This window comes from Eriocheir sinensis, chromosome 4 (genome assembly GCF_024679095.1).
Source record: "Eriocheir sinensis breed Jianghai 21 chromosome 4, ASM2467909v1, whole genome shotgun sequence".
Taxonomy (NCBI): domain Eukaryota; kingdom Metazoa; phylum Arthropoda; class Malacostraca; order Decapoda; family Varunidae; genus Eriocheir; species Eriocheir sinensis.
Genome location: NC_066512.1, coordinates 16,746,235 through 16,760,972, shown reverse-complemented (window position 1 = coordinate 16,760,972; position 14,738 = coordinate 16,746,235). Strand labels below are relative to the sequence as shown.

Below are 14,738 nucleotides of genomic sequence, written 5' to 3'. Positions count from 1 at the left end.
CATCTCCTCCTCCTCTTACTCCTCCTCCTTTCTTCTTCACAATCTTCTTCTTTCTCGTCTTCCTCTCGTCCTCCTCCCCTTCCTCCTCCTCCTCCTCCTCCTTCTTCTTCGTCTTCTTCATCTTCTCCGTCTCCTCCTCCTCCTCCTCCTCCGTATCCTCCTCTTCATCCCTTTCTACTTCTTATATATACCCAAAGAGAAAGAGAAAGGGAAGCAATTAAAAGTTGCACCAAATTTCAAACAAGGAGGAACCTTAGAAAAAGTGTTCTATATTCAATACGACGAGACACAAAACTTTATCAATTTGTTTTTCCCTGAGTAGTTTTATTCATTGCAACCATTTTCTTTTTATTTCCTCTTTCTTATATTATTTTCCTCTTTGCTGATATTTTTTCATTATCCTTGCAAGTAAAGCATATGTAGAAATTGAGTTATCTAAGAGCTTATGTATGATTTGAATATGTATGATTGGCAGACACGCTTTCTTCTTCCGTGTATATATGTATGTATGTATGTATGTATACCTGCCAATGAACTATAACATCAATACTCACCGCCCGCTTGTTAAGGCACACATCATTTTCCTTTTCATTTTTTTCCCATGTCCTTCTTTCCTCATCATTTTTTTTCCTCAAGAGAAGATTAGGATCCAGTTTCCTCCCGATTCCGACTCTTCTTTTGTATACCTTTTTTTCCGCGCTCTTATCGTCCTGGTAATGAAGAGTTCGTAACGTTTCGCTCCCGTCCCGTAGAGTTTCGTTCGCCCCGACTCAAGGCTCGCTCGCTTGCTCCCTCTCTCCCTCCCTCCCTCCTCGCTGGCACCTACATAGACTCGTTTTCTTTCCCCGAGTCGCTGCCGTCTCTTATTTCAGTGACAATTTGCCGTTTTCCATTTTATCATCGACATTTTTTTTTCCTTTCCTTCGCCCTAAAGAGATTATTCGAAATTATTAAAATGCGGACTTCACTCTGAGACGCGACGGACGACAAAAGAAAGCCTCGTTTCGTCGAAGTGAAGTTTGTTATATGTCTGTTTTATTTTTCGTATTTGTATGTATGTATGTATGTATGTATGTGTTTCTTTGTATTGGGTGAGAAAATAGAATGGAAAAGGAATAGGCGAATGAGAGAGAGAGAGAGAGAGAGAGAGAGAGAGAGAGAGAGAGAGAGAGAGAGAGAGAGAGAGAGAGCACGAATTAATGGAAGTGGAATGTGACGAAGCAAGATGAAAATGAACGCGGAATGTATGAAGAGCAATGAAGACTCCAGAAAGGATGAAAGTGGGACAAGTCTCTCACTCTCTCTCTCTCTCTCTCTCTCTCTCTCTCTCTCTCTCTCTCTCTCTCTCTCTCTCTCTCGGTAATAGTTGTAAGAGGAGGAGGAGAAACAACAACAACATCAACAGCATCTAACACCACATCATTGCAGTTTAAGTATAGAGAAGAAAAAAGAATGGGAAGGAAAGGAGGAAGAAGAGAGGATAGGAAGAAGAGGGAATAGGAAGGGAAGGAGGAAGAGGAGATGGGATGGGAAAGAAAAGAAGGAAGAGTGAATGGGAAGGGAGAAAGAGAGGAGTGGATGGGATGAGAAGGAAGGGAGAAAGAGGAAATAAGATGAGAAGGAAGGAGAAGGAATGCGAAGGGAAAGAGGAAGAAGGGAGAAGAGAGAACGGGAAAGGGAGGAAAGAGTGAATAGAGAAAGGAAGGGAAAGAGGAACAGTGGATGGGAAGGGAAGGAATAAAAGGAGAAAGGAAGGGAAAGAGGAAGAGGCGAAGGAATAAGAAAGGAAGAAGAAGGAATGGGAAGGAAAGGAGGAAGTCGGGATGAGAAGAACAGAAAAAAGAGAATAAGAAGCGAAGGAGGAAGAGGGGAGGGCATAAGGAAGAGAAAGGGAAGAAAAAGGAGGAGAAAGGAAGGGAAAGAAGAAGAGGCGGTGGGATAAGAAAGGAAGGAAGAAGAAGGAATGGAAAGTAAAGGAAAGAAGAAGTTATGAGAAGAAGAGAAAGAAGAGAATAAAAAACAAAGGAGGAAGACGGAAGGGCATAAGGAAGAAAGGAAGAAGAGTTAAGGGCACAGGTAGCAGGATCTCGGCTCCCTCGCGGCAGGTGTTGGAGCCCCGAGCTGAGCCGAGCCGTGTGGAGCCGAACAGTACCTTAAATGCAGGTGGCACGTTCAAAGCAAGATCAGAAATCAATAGTGTTACTCGGTGAGAGGTGAGTGTAGGAAGAGAGGGGGGGAGTGTATGGGGGGTAGGGGGGCGAGAGAGAGAGAGAGAGAGAGAGAGAGAGAGAGAGAGAGGGGTGATTAGAAGGAAACAGATGGGAATGGATGAAGATAGAAGTAGGGAGAAAGAGATAGAGGGGAATGAGTTGACAGTATAAAAAAGAAAGATTACTAAGAAGAAACGAATGAATGAATGAATGAATAAAAGTTGAACGAAAGAATAAAAGGGTGAAAGAACAGAGGAAGAACAGAACAGGGATGAAGAGGGGAAGCAGGGGATAAGTATAAGGAACGAGAATGGAAGGAGAATAAACAGCATGAAAAATATTTGGAAGATTAGAATAGGAACTAAGGTTGAAAAGGAGAAGAGGAAGATAAAGAAGGAGAAAAGGAGCATATGAGTAAGGAAATGAAGAGGAGGAATAGAAGGGAATAGAAGAGAATAAAAAAGGAAATATATGTGAAAGAAAAGGATGATAAGAAGGAGGAAGAGAAGAGAATAAAAAAAAAATATATGTAAGAAAATGATGACAAGGAGGAAGAGAAAGAAAGAAGAGTAGAAGAGAATAAAAAAACGGGAAATATACGAAAAAGAAAATGATAAGGAGGAGGAACAGAAAGAAAGAAGAGAAGAAGAGAATAAAAAAACGGGAAATATAGGAAAAAGAAAATGGTGATAAGGAGGAGGAAGAGAAAGAAAGAAGAGAAGAGAATCAAAAAAAGGAAATATATGTAAAAGAAAATGATGACAAGGAGGAGGAAGAGAAGGAAGGAGAGAAAAATAAAATAAAAAAGGAAACATATATGAAAGAAAATGATACGGAGGAGAAAGAGAAGAAAGGGAAGTATGAGAGTAGGAAAAAGGAGGGAACGGAGGAAAAGGGGGGCGACGAGGGGAAGAGGGGGCGAGGGGGGGGGGGGGCGCACTCTATATCTAAGTGAACGAAATCTTCCGGTTCTCCTGAGCGAATAGTTGGTGTTCTTTCGGGTGAAATATTATATTGCTTTATTATAATAGGCGAGGATAATAATGTTTCAAATGTGACTTCCAGAGAGGAGGAGAGAGGGGAAGGGGGGGGGGGGTGGAGGAAGGGAGAGAGAAAGAGGAAGAAGAGGAGGAGGAGGAGGAGGAGGAGGAATGAGGAGAAGAATGCTACATATTTTATTCTTTCTAATATTGTGTAGGTTATTGTATTGCGTTTGTGTGTGTGTGTGTGTGTGTGTGTGTGTGTGTGTGTGTGTGTGTATGTGTGTGTGTGGTAATGATAGCCTGTAAAAGATATAGAGTTAACGGTTTTTTACATCATTTCAGTACACACACACACACACACACACATACACACACACACACACACACACACACACACACACACACACACACACACACACACACACACACACACATACACGCCATTTCACTAACGATTACGGATTTACCATGACATTTCCTGCACTGTATTCACGGATAATTTTAAAAGGTGAAGAGAAAGAGTGAGAAAGAGTGAAGAGAAAAAAAAGAAAAGAGAAGAGAAGTACTTGCTTAAAACCCTCCCCTCCCCCCCGCCACTCCCCTTGAATTTTCTCTTCTGTATCACACTTCTTTGTTTGAAGTAAGGGGGGGGGGATGGGGGCGAAGGGGGAGATTCTTTGAGTATGAGGTGAAGGGGAGGGAGGGGAGAATGGGGAGGGAGGAGGTTGTTCGTGTGGGGTTAGAGAGAGAGAGAGAGAGAGAGAGAGAGAGAGAGAGAGAGAGAGAGAGAGAGAGAGAGAGAGAGAGAGAGAGAGAGAGAGAGAGAGAGAGAGAGATTGAAGGGTCACTGCTCCCCACACACAACCTCCACCACCTCCACTACCATGACCCCTCTTCACTACCCCCCTCCATCCCACCCCCCTCATCACCATCACTACCCCCCACCCCCACCCCACCCCCTTCGTCCTTGCAGCGGTGGTAGGAGGGCGTAAAGCTGCAATAAAAGGAAACTCTGCCATCGCCGGAGGAACCATTTATCATCTTATTGCCCCGTGTTATGATTAGCATGTGTCGGGCAGCGGCGGAGATTAGCTCGCAAGACGCCATAGCCACCACCACCACCGCCGCCGTGCCTCCTCCCTCTCCCTCCTTCACCCACGTCACCAGCTTATCGTTTACCTTCAGATATATATATATTTTCTTTACAGCAGGCAGCTCAAGGGGAAAACAATATAAATAGCAACAACAAGACCCGCTAAATGCTACTCCGAACGAAAGAATAGAGAAGGAAAGACCAGAAGAGAGGTAGAATTCGCGTAGAACGGTGTCGATATGTTGTATTTGTCCTTTTTTTTTTTCCTCCTTTAAGTGCTCATAGGTGTTAACAGTCACCGATCTCGTAAGGAAATGAACATATCGAGGCGTTGGAGTGAATTGTAAGCGAGAAAAACTGTTGATATATATATGAAATTCACTCGTTAAATGCCTTGTTATTTAGTGCTTAGCCGTCAGATGTGTTGGTATTTGTGATTTGTTTCGTCTTCGCGCAAATAAATTGACAGTCGCCGAACTTCTATATTAACTCATAATGGAAAGGTTAAAAGTGTATTATGAAGTTCACCCTCTAAATATCGTGGTATTGAATAAGTTTACCCTTCATACGTGTCATTACTTATGCTTCTTTCCCCTTAAATCCTTAAATTCACACATGTATTGACAGTCGCTGAACTCGTAAGGAAATTAACTCGCAACATAATGGAGCGAATTGAAAGGTGCGTGCTGGCGGGTCATTGGTCAGGACACGCGCGTCGGAGCAATGAGGCGGCGGTCAGGTGATGCTCGGGACCCATTTGGAGTGGCCCGGGCCGCGTCCACGCTGATTTATGGCTGATTTGTCACCGCTCACTCCGGCCCTCAAGTTGTTGTTTGGAGGTGGCGCGGCGCTGCAGGCGGCCCTCCACGCGCGACGAATTTTGCGCTAACCATGAATGTCGTATTCCTATGCCATATTTGCTCATACCACGAAAACTCCCCGACTTTAAAGTACTTTGTGCTTTTAGTTAAGTTTACTTCGTCTCTTAAGTTAGTCATGTAATAGGAGAGTAATGAATGGTGATACGAAAATAGATTACATATTTATTTTGTTGACCGTTTCTGCTCTTTTTTTTTTTCACTTGATTTTCACTGAGGGCTGATAGTAAACAAACGCAGGTTTCTTGCGTGGAGTTTTGCAGTTTTAGAAATGACAAATATATGTGCGGTTAGTGCACATCAAATAAACATCATTGCAATCCTCTCCATCCGAAATTGACCTCTCCTTTGACCATTCCTCTCTACTTTCTTCTATAGGAGCAGTGCTAACGGCCTTTTTTTTTCCCTTGAGCTGCTTCCTCTACCGTAAAGAAAATTTTAAAAATGCTGCCTCGCCATGCCCCGGTGCTGGCCCCTGACGCGTGTTGCTGCCTGGTCTGGTAAAGGCCGAAGATGAGCACAAGACTTAGTGAATCATCCCCATCGACGCATTGACGCAGTTGATGCCCTCCCCTGCTATGATACAAGTGAATCAGAGTAACCTTTAATATGGTTGCGCCCGGCAAAATCTCTCCCTCTGATTCCTCTTCTTCCCGCAAGAAAGAACTTCCCCAGCAATTACAGGTTACGAGCAACTTTGGCGTGGAGACCTGACTTACGACCAATGCTGGAAATGAGTGATGGTTTTCAGTCTGGTTACGATGTAGAGGAAGACAACGTTTCCTCTCTCAAAATCTTAAACAGGAATTGCTAAAAAATAATAATAAAACAAATGATCAATAGTGGAAATGTAAGTCATCACTTAAGCGAAAAAATCCAATTCGTAATAGGATTTTATTCCGAATCATTTTTTTGTGGGAGGGGAGAAAAAAGTCGTAGGTGTCTCAAGTCAAGTCTCTAGAGCAGGTTTTATTACTTTTTTCCGAGGATGCCATCACACCACAGCAAAGTTCCTCTCTATTATTTCTTATGGCTTACAAACTTTTCCGTCTTAAATATATCTAAGGGGCACATTTACAATTTTATGGCTTAAAATTCAATTAAAGTAACCCCGCTCGGGAAAGTGGGGACTAATCTAATTCTGGCCCACGTCACAAAGGACTCGCGGAGGAAGAAAAATGACGACTTTTCCTCCTCTTTTCATCCCCTCCCAGCCCCGAGCGGCGCCTCGCCCACGCGCGGCCCTGAGTGAAAAAGGCCGGCGCCGAGCGATACCCAAAGCGCCCCAATACTATCTTAACCCGAGAAAACACAATACAAGAAAAATTACTGCGTTTTTTCTCCTTCCCTGCGAGGGTTAAGCATTAGAATACGTATACTACAGCAAGAAAAGGGTACGAAAAAACATCTCCGAGGAATATATATTAAAACTTTCACTTACTATTCATACGAGGATTAACAAAATATTCATCCCATGTTTTTTTTATTATTGCCAAGTCTTGAGGTATTTTTGAGGGTAATAATGCAATGTTTTCACACTCAGCGACTCCATTCTGTCTTTTCACGACTTGGTGTTACATTGATAATCCGACAATATCCATAACAAACAAAGAATGACCTCACTTTGTTGTATAGAAAGTCTTATTAGTAACGAAGCATATATGAATTTTCCGAGTCAAGACCTGGTAGTGTTTGTTTTGGTTTTGTTTGGATATGTTAGGTTAAGTTTAGGGTATCTTCAAACACATGATAGCCAGCACCTTATGGTATAAATCAACAAAGAATGACCTCAATTTGTTGTATAGAAAGTCTCATTAGTAAGGAAGTATATATGAATTTTCTGAGTCAAGACCTATTGTGTTTGTTTTGGTTTGTTAGGTTAAGTTTAGGGTATCTTCAAACACATGATAGCAAGCACCTTATGGTATAAATCAGCAAAGAATGACCTCTCTTTGTTGTATAGAAAGTCTCATTAGTAAGGAAGCATATATGAATTAGTCTCCTCTCCTCCCCCAGGCCAGTGTCAGCCTACGCCCTGTTCTTCCGAGACACTCAGGCTGCCATCAAGGGATCCAACCCCAACGCATCCTTCGGCGAGGTGTCCAAGATCGTGGCCTCCATGTGGGACTCCCTTGATGCCGACCACAAGAGCGTTTACAAGAAGAAGACCGAAGCAGCCAAGAAGGAGTACCTCAAGGCCCTCGCTGCCTACCGTGCCAGTCTTGTCTCCAAGGTGAGTGAGAGCCACGGCATCCACGTGAGTCCTTATCTTTCGCTTAAGTATCAGAATTAACAAAACTAACGCTGCTGATTGTTCAGTCTAAAGGAATCTAATACTCGCTATGTTGTATTGACTTAACTTGTGCAAGAGAAAAGCATCAGATGATTTGCCTAAGCCTGCACTTGTCTTCATTCTTCACTTGTTCTACTTGCTATTTTCCTTTGTAACAAGAGCTGTGGATTGATTGAATGTCATGGCATGCTCGCGGGCTGCTTGCGGCAAACACAGCTTCATGTCAGGATGTTGTGAGTAGCTTGTTGTTGGTGGCGCGAGGTGTGACCCTCGGCTTGTGTTGCAGGGTGAGGGTGAGGGGGTGTTTGGGGCCCCAGGCTATGGCCAGTTTGCCCCAGGATTTGGATACCCCCCAACCACCAGTACCCCTGTGCTTCAACAAGTACAGTCGCCCACACAGATGTCACCACTGGCAAAGAAGTCTCCTCTCCTCTCCTCCCTTATGGCTGACCCACCCCCGCCCATGATGAACCCACCAATGTCCCAGCCCATGCCTCCCTCAGGCCCACCTATGATGCCTCATGGCTCAATGCCACCCATGTCAGCAGCAAGCATGGCCCCCCAGGCACAGCAGGGCCCTCAGGGTCCCCACCAGCAACCCACACCACAGGCACACCTGACGCAAATGACCAACGTACCTTCCACCTCCCCCTACATGACTCAGGTACCTACTTCTTGGCCCCAACTCTCACCCTCTTGTGCTCAGCTTCACTCCCCTGTCTGGCTGGATGATACAGTTTGCTGTGTACACTCTGCATGAACAGCATATGCAGTAACTGACTAACAAGATTTTAATCATGTACTCTGATAAGGATTTTTCCCCTCTCCTCTACAAGCATAGGTCTGGAATCACGTAGACAGTGCCAGTCACAATGACACCTTCCTGCAATTACCCTAAAATTATGCTTTTCCCCCCTCTAGCAGGCACCTGGGCCCATGACGAGTCCTGTGGGGGCCAGTTCTCCGGGCGGTGGTCCACAACAACAACAGCAACAACAGCCTCAGCAGCAGCAGCAGCCACAGCCCCAACAAAGCCCCCAGCAGCAGCAGCAGGTTGCCACTCAACAGCAGCAACAGCCACAACAACAAGCAGGGCAACAGCAGCAGCAGCAGCAGCAGGGGGCTCAGCATGGACAGCAGCCACAGCAGGCATCTCAACAGCAACCACCTCAGCACCAGCAGCCTCAGCAGCAGCCCAGCGGCCAGGGGTCAGGAGGGCAACAGCAGGGCATGGGCCAGCCAGCACACGTGGGTTGCCCAAACTCTGGACCCAACTGCATCCGGTCCGGCTGCACCAACCCTGCCGTGCACAACCCTGAGTGGGAGGATGAGTACTGCTCCAACGAGTGCGTCGTCTCACACTGCAGGTGAGGCTCATGCTGGGCGTGCTGGGGTTTGTGGTCTCTGGTGGTTTGTGTGGAAGTGTACACAACACATGCAAGCAGTTTCCTTTTTTTATTATATGTATAATGTAAGGGTAGCCATTTTAACACATGCATAGACACTGTAATGACAGTATGACTCTAGATCAAAGACTATAATGAAATGTTGTTGGTTTTGCTAAGATGCAGTCTTAGGTTCAGGTCTTGAATGGTTTGTGCTGCACATTGTTTATATTTTGGAGCTTATTTTTCTCTTGATCAAGGGTTTCCTTCTCTCAAATAAAACTTTCCTGCTTAGAAAATGGATTACCGTAATGATAAGTTTTCAAACATATCCACAATAATATCCTTCCTCACTAAACCTGTTCATAATCCATCACTTGCCAGTCAGGAATTCTCAGCCTTCTGACATTTGGTCCTTCAGGAAGTCTATGAATGCAGCCTTGCCTTTCAAAGCAGTTTCCAAATGCTAAATATACTCAGTGATTCGCTCAGAGGGATAGAAATCAATAGCATGCCATCCAGAATTTAGGTTATACTGGCTGACATGTCATTCTCAACTTCCTAGTCATATTTGAGTTATTAGTGTGTCAGAATCCAGAAAGATTTTATACATTTCAGTAAGACTACAATTTTCATTATAGATATGACTTACAATTAGTGCAGGGTGTAATGGGAGCTTAAAAACAGGACTGCATACCACTTGTGTAGATCATGGAGTCCTAGACGTGACTGTCTTAATCCTTCCATCACTCTCCTTCCCTCATGCTCATAATGTATCCGTTAAGACGTACCGTTGATATCGCTTCACAAGGTAATCATGCCAAAAATGATATGAATTTTTTAAATGTTACATGCTGCTGCCACTTTGATTAACAAATTTGCCAGAATCAATTTACCCGTCCTTTTCTCTACATTGTGCATTCTTTACCACTCGTGCAGCGTGGCAGCCAGGGAGATGAAAATAAGTAATTTTCTGTACAGTGTGCAGGGAGCGCATTGGCACATTTTTTATCCTTCTCAATGACAGCCATCAACATAACAAAATGATGCTTCATAAGTCGTATAAATTTTCAATGTTTAGCAGCAGCTAACAGGATTATTTTTGCTCTGGACACACCTCAGTTGTATGTACATGAATTTAAGCTGCCCAAACGTTATTAGAATTTCTTTTAACTTCAATGTGTTTCTCTTCTTTTACCTGTCTGCCTTTCCCTGCTTGGTGTTGGTGCCACGGAGAAGGAACAACAACCAAAGATTCATCCCTCCATTTGGTGTCATCCACACTCTTACTGCCTATTGCAATGAGTAATACCTCAAAGCCCTCTTCCACAGTAAGGCTTAAGGACTCACGGTTCACCCCACTGTGCCATCATCAGCATGTCACCCTCGCCCATGCACGCTCACTTTTTGCTTCCTGGATGTCTGAGATCCATCGTTCTACAAAACCTTCATCCCAAAAAGTTCACTCAGTTTATGTGGATTTTCTCCCGAGTTTCACTGCAATGCAAAGGAGTTTCATGTTTTGGTTGTTATCCTCATGAGATTAGATGAGCAGCTTCATAAACTTGGTCCATCTTTTGAACAAGTGAAGTTTTTATTGCAGTATTTCCTAAATCAGTGTACCATTTTATCCTCAAATATGAATTTGTTCTAAAATATTTTCACTGCTTGCATGCATGTGTGTACATTATGTATATAGTATTAGGTAATTTAAATGTATAGCCAGTTATGTTTACAAATTTTAAATTATGCAAGAAAAATCATGACACATGTGCTTCACCCTTCTCTCCTCTGAGAGGGAAAGCATTGTGGCGGGAGGGTTGCCACAGGGATGAAAGTGACAGACATTTCAGTGTTGAAGGCAACAAATGGTTTGTCAGATCTTTTCTTGCACTCAGGTTTTATAGATGAAATTAAGTGTTTCCTCATCCTTCCATGCCCCATAGTACAGTCATGTCTAGTAATATAAATTTTCTGTTGCTTTTCACATAATTTGTACTTCAATTTATAAAACATTATTTCAAGAGAAGACTTTCCATGATCATTGTGCATCTTGTAGCTACATGTCATCAGTCTGGTATTTGCTGCAGCTGTGTACTAAATGCTCTTGCTCTCCACAGAGACGTCTTCAGCACCTGGGTGGCCGGCAACCACCACCAGCCAATGAATCCAACCTACCCTGCTCCTGTTAAATAAACCCTCAGTGGACATGACCTCTCACTGAGGGACCAGCTAGCCAGCAGTCCAATCAGTCAGTCAGCAAGCAAGTCAGTCAACTGAAGGGGTTCAACTGATGAAGACACGTACCTGGTACAGAAATAAGTGCATTATGTGGACCTGTGCTTTGTTTCTCGGTGGTGACAAAAAGTTGGGGTGATGTGTGTGTGCTTCCACCAGTCCTGTGGGTGGAGGCTGTGTGTGCTGTGGCTCGGTACATCATCATTCCCAAGATGTTGACAAACTGGGTGCTTGTATGAAAGTCAGGATTTTCTAAGCTGTTGTCAGGGCTGGAGTTTTAGATATCAGCATCTTTCTATCTGTTCAATCTATCCTTGCTCTTTGTAGAATTCCAGATGTAATGTTCATGCCTATCTGATCCTATTATTCTCCTGAACCCAAGATGAGAGAGTTCCAGAACAAAGTTGATGTGAAAGTGAGCATTTCGTGTATTATCAAATTACCGCTGAAGGAGGCCGTGCGGAATGTGTGTTGGCGAGGTCGGTGAGTGGAGAGTTGTGCTCTGAGAAGATTCATATTCCTATTTGACTCTATAGGGAGGATGAGTCCTGGTGAAGAGAAAAAGAGGTGGAAAATGAGTTGAGTTTCAGATGATGAGTATATCACAGTTGAACACAAGGAATGAGTGGCGGGGACCAAATCTGTTAATAGTATCCAAGCAGACAGTGTGCAGTACGGGAGGAGGAGGAGGCTATTCAGGGTGAAGGGCTGCACTCAGCTATGTTACCTCATGCTCACATCGGCAGTCACTGTGGTACATGCTGTGCTCTCTTTCACAGGCTTTGGAACAATATTTTGATCATAAATCTTATGTAATGCCAGAGATTCAAGATGTCTTTGGGAGTTTGGTTTGTAAATATTTGTGTTGATTTTTCTTGATAGGGAGAGAGAAAACTATGATTACAATTATTATAGATATAGAAGCATTTACAACATAATTTGTAAATATTTCAACAGTATGTACAAGTGATTGGTGAAATTTCTCCTCAATGTGATTATGATGAGTTGATACTTATGTCTGGTATGTATGTATGTACATGTATCATAGTAGATATGTTCAGAGGCTTATTATTTGATTAGCAAGGAATCATCACTAGAACTGACATGTTGTCAAACTTGTATCAAGTCCTTCCAAAGCATTTAACAAGGAGGCGAGGACAAAGTTAATCCCTCCTGTGTTAGCCATCCCTGCATGCCGTATGTATGCATCGCAACTATCATGGCAGTCCCAGGTACTTCATTAGCGCTACAAGAGGTGGTCGGCTGGGGGTGTCGCGGGACACTTTGCTCAATCCTCAGTGTACATAAGACTAATTTTTGGAGGACTGACTGCCGGACCCTCTTGGGAGTTACTACCTTGTCATTTTTTATGTTTACAGCATACAACCAAGAGGAGACATGTTTTGCATATATTTTCAAAATTTATTTTTTTTCAGTAATATTTTCTCTTGGGTGAAGCTTGATGCAAAGCACTACAAAGGAGCGAAACATTATTTGGTGTACAGACTGCTAAAGTTCAGGGACATGGAGTGTAGATGTAATGTAATGTATTGTTGGTAATTTACAAACACCTGCCTTCACATCAGGTTTTACCCATGCTTGTAGGTCATAGGAGATCCTTCGGTCCTAGAATAAAGTCAGTGTTTGCCCTTCTTATATAGCTAATATGTTGATGAAATACTGTGCTTCATGAGACAGGCAGAGGCTCCACCACAGGTTGATTTAGTTTTTTATGTGGTCTATTCATGGTATTTTGTATGAAATTGTTTTATACATAAAATGAACAAAATATTTTGCAGGTGAACAATTGTTTGAACAATTTGGATCCCAGATTCCAAAAGAACAGCTGTTGAACAAGCGTGAGTGAACCAGAACAAGAATCAGACCAACAGAAATACTTTATGTATCAAAGGATAATGTTTTCCAAACTCATAGGGAGTGTTTCATATCTTTAAACTAATGTATTAGTTAATGGTTCTTTAAGCTTCACTAAAACCATGAAACTGCATAATCATTTTTTTTTTCTCAAGGTTCATCCCTGAGGTTGTTGTGTTAATGTGTACAATGCCTGTGTGTGCTCTCTTTCACTTCTGTATTCACAATATAATAAACATTATACACACTTTTGTAACTATTTGATCTTAGTATTTCTAAGGGAACTTTTGATACACTGGGTAGCTATGCTGCACACCATACTCCTCTTTAGGGATCCATGGAGACTGATGGAATGTACACACCATTGAAAACTATATACTGGTGTTTGTCTTATGTGAAAACTTCTTAAATGATAGATCAAGATTAATATATTTTGATCCTTCCTCTACTGGTAGCCATATATTTATGAGGACGCTTTATATCGTCATTTACATGCATCTACGTAGACACGCACACCTTCCCGGGACCTTGGAAGTTGACGCTGTAACGATTGTTTAACACCGGTTGGGTCATGCTGTGCAACCTTATGATATTATGGTATGACATATTTTGGAGTTTATCATTACATTTATAGTTGGCATTTTATTTGCTTATTTAACGTAAAAGATACGTGAATGAGAGATCAAATAACCATTACTTTATTTGCATTCTCCCTGGCCGCCTGTCAGGAAGGGACCAGCTGAACAGCAGTTTCAAATTGTCGTACTCCGCATTTTATATTTCCAGATTATTGACCCCAAAAAGTCTCACTCGCACAAATATTGATATGCGTTTATATTTATTGCTAAAATCGTTAATTAGAGATGTTTTGTGTAGTATTTATGAGTCAGAACTCTGAATCCTGAAAATGCAATGTGAGGAGTACGACAACTTGACATCCTTGGCTGGCGGGGCGCGGAGCGGCGGCAAGGTGCAAGGGTATGAGGAGGTGGCGGGAGTGATTCTTGTGAATATTGTGTGTCCCTGCTGGAGGATCTGCGCGGGCGGCCAGGAGCAGGTGCAGGTATGTATGGAGCAGTGGTGGGAAGGAGGGAGTGTTGGCTGTGTGAAGTGTACGCGTGGAAAATGTAGATAGACAGAGGGGAGGGCGGGGCGGTGTGTTGTTAATCTGTGGTTCAGGGGACGGCGAGGCACGGAGCCGCCTCTTTCACGCGAGGCCACCGGTGGGCGTCACTGGTGGCCCCAGTATGAAAGGGCCGGGTAACTGCGACTCGTGAAGGTCCCTCACATGACTGTCAGTCCCAAAAATGGTATTATTCTTGTCATAGGTGGGCACGATAACAGAAAACCGTATTCCCGATACCCGATAACTGATAATCTGGATCTGGATCAGTACATAATGTGCGGGGCACCCGTACAGGTGCATAACACGCATATTTGTTGGCTGTTGGGGGACGGGGGAGCCGAGTGTGCTGGGGAGGGAAGTGAATCAAGTGTAATTGTTAGTGTTGGTGTGCTGTGGTGCCAAGTGAGTATGTATTTGTTTTTTGAATGAGTATTGTGCCGCAGTCTAAAATATGTTGAGGGAGGCTGTTCCAGTCACGTATGGTGCGTGGAAAGTATGAGTGCTTGTATGCGTCAGTGTTAGTGTGATATGTTTGGTATTTATGGATGTGTGTGTTACGAGTACGTTGACTCTTTACGTTGTGTAGGTATGTTTGTGGGTCAATGTCAATGTGAGTGTTTGTGATCTTGTACATAAGTGTAAGTCTGTGTGCTTGTC

General features: G+C 43.3%; 1 protein-coding gene across 2 annotated transcripts in view; it reads left to right on the top strand.

Moving 5' to 3' along the window:
* Nucleotides 1-13,378, top strand: part of LOC127009078 (TOX high mobility group box family member 3-like) — a 146,097-nt gene extending 132,719 nt beyond the window's left edge. For both annotated transcript variants that reach the window (XM_050881843.1, XM_050881832.1), the window contains exons 8-11: nt 7,181-7,397; nt 7,744-8,121; nt 8,379-8,824; nt 10,963-13,378. In XM_050881843.1, the coding sequence (XP_050737800.1) occupies nt 7,181-7,397; nt 7,744-8,121; nt 8,379-8,824; nt 10,963-11,038 (1,117 nt within the window). In that variant the 3' untranslated portion in view covers nt 11,039-13,378. The remainder of the gene's footprint in view (nt 1-7,180; nt 7,398-7,743; nt 8,122-8,378; nt 8,825-10,962) is intronic.
* The last annotated feature ends 1,360 nt before the right edge of the window (nt 13,379-14,738 follow it).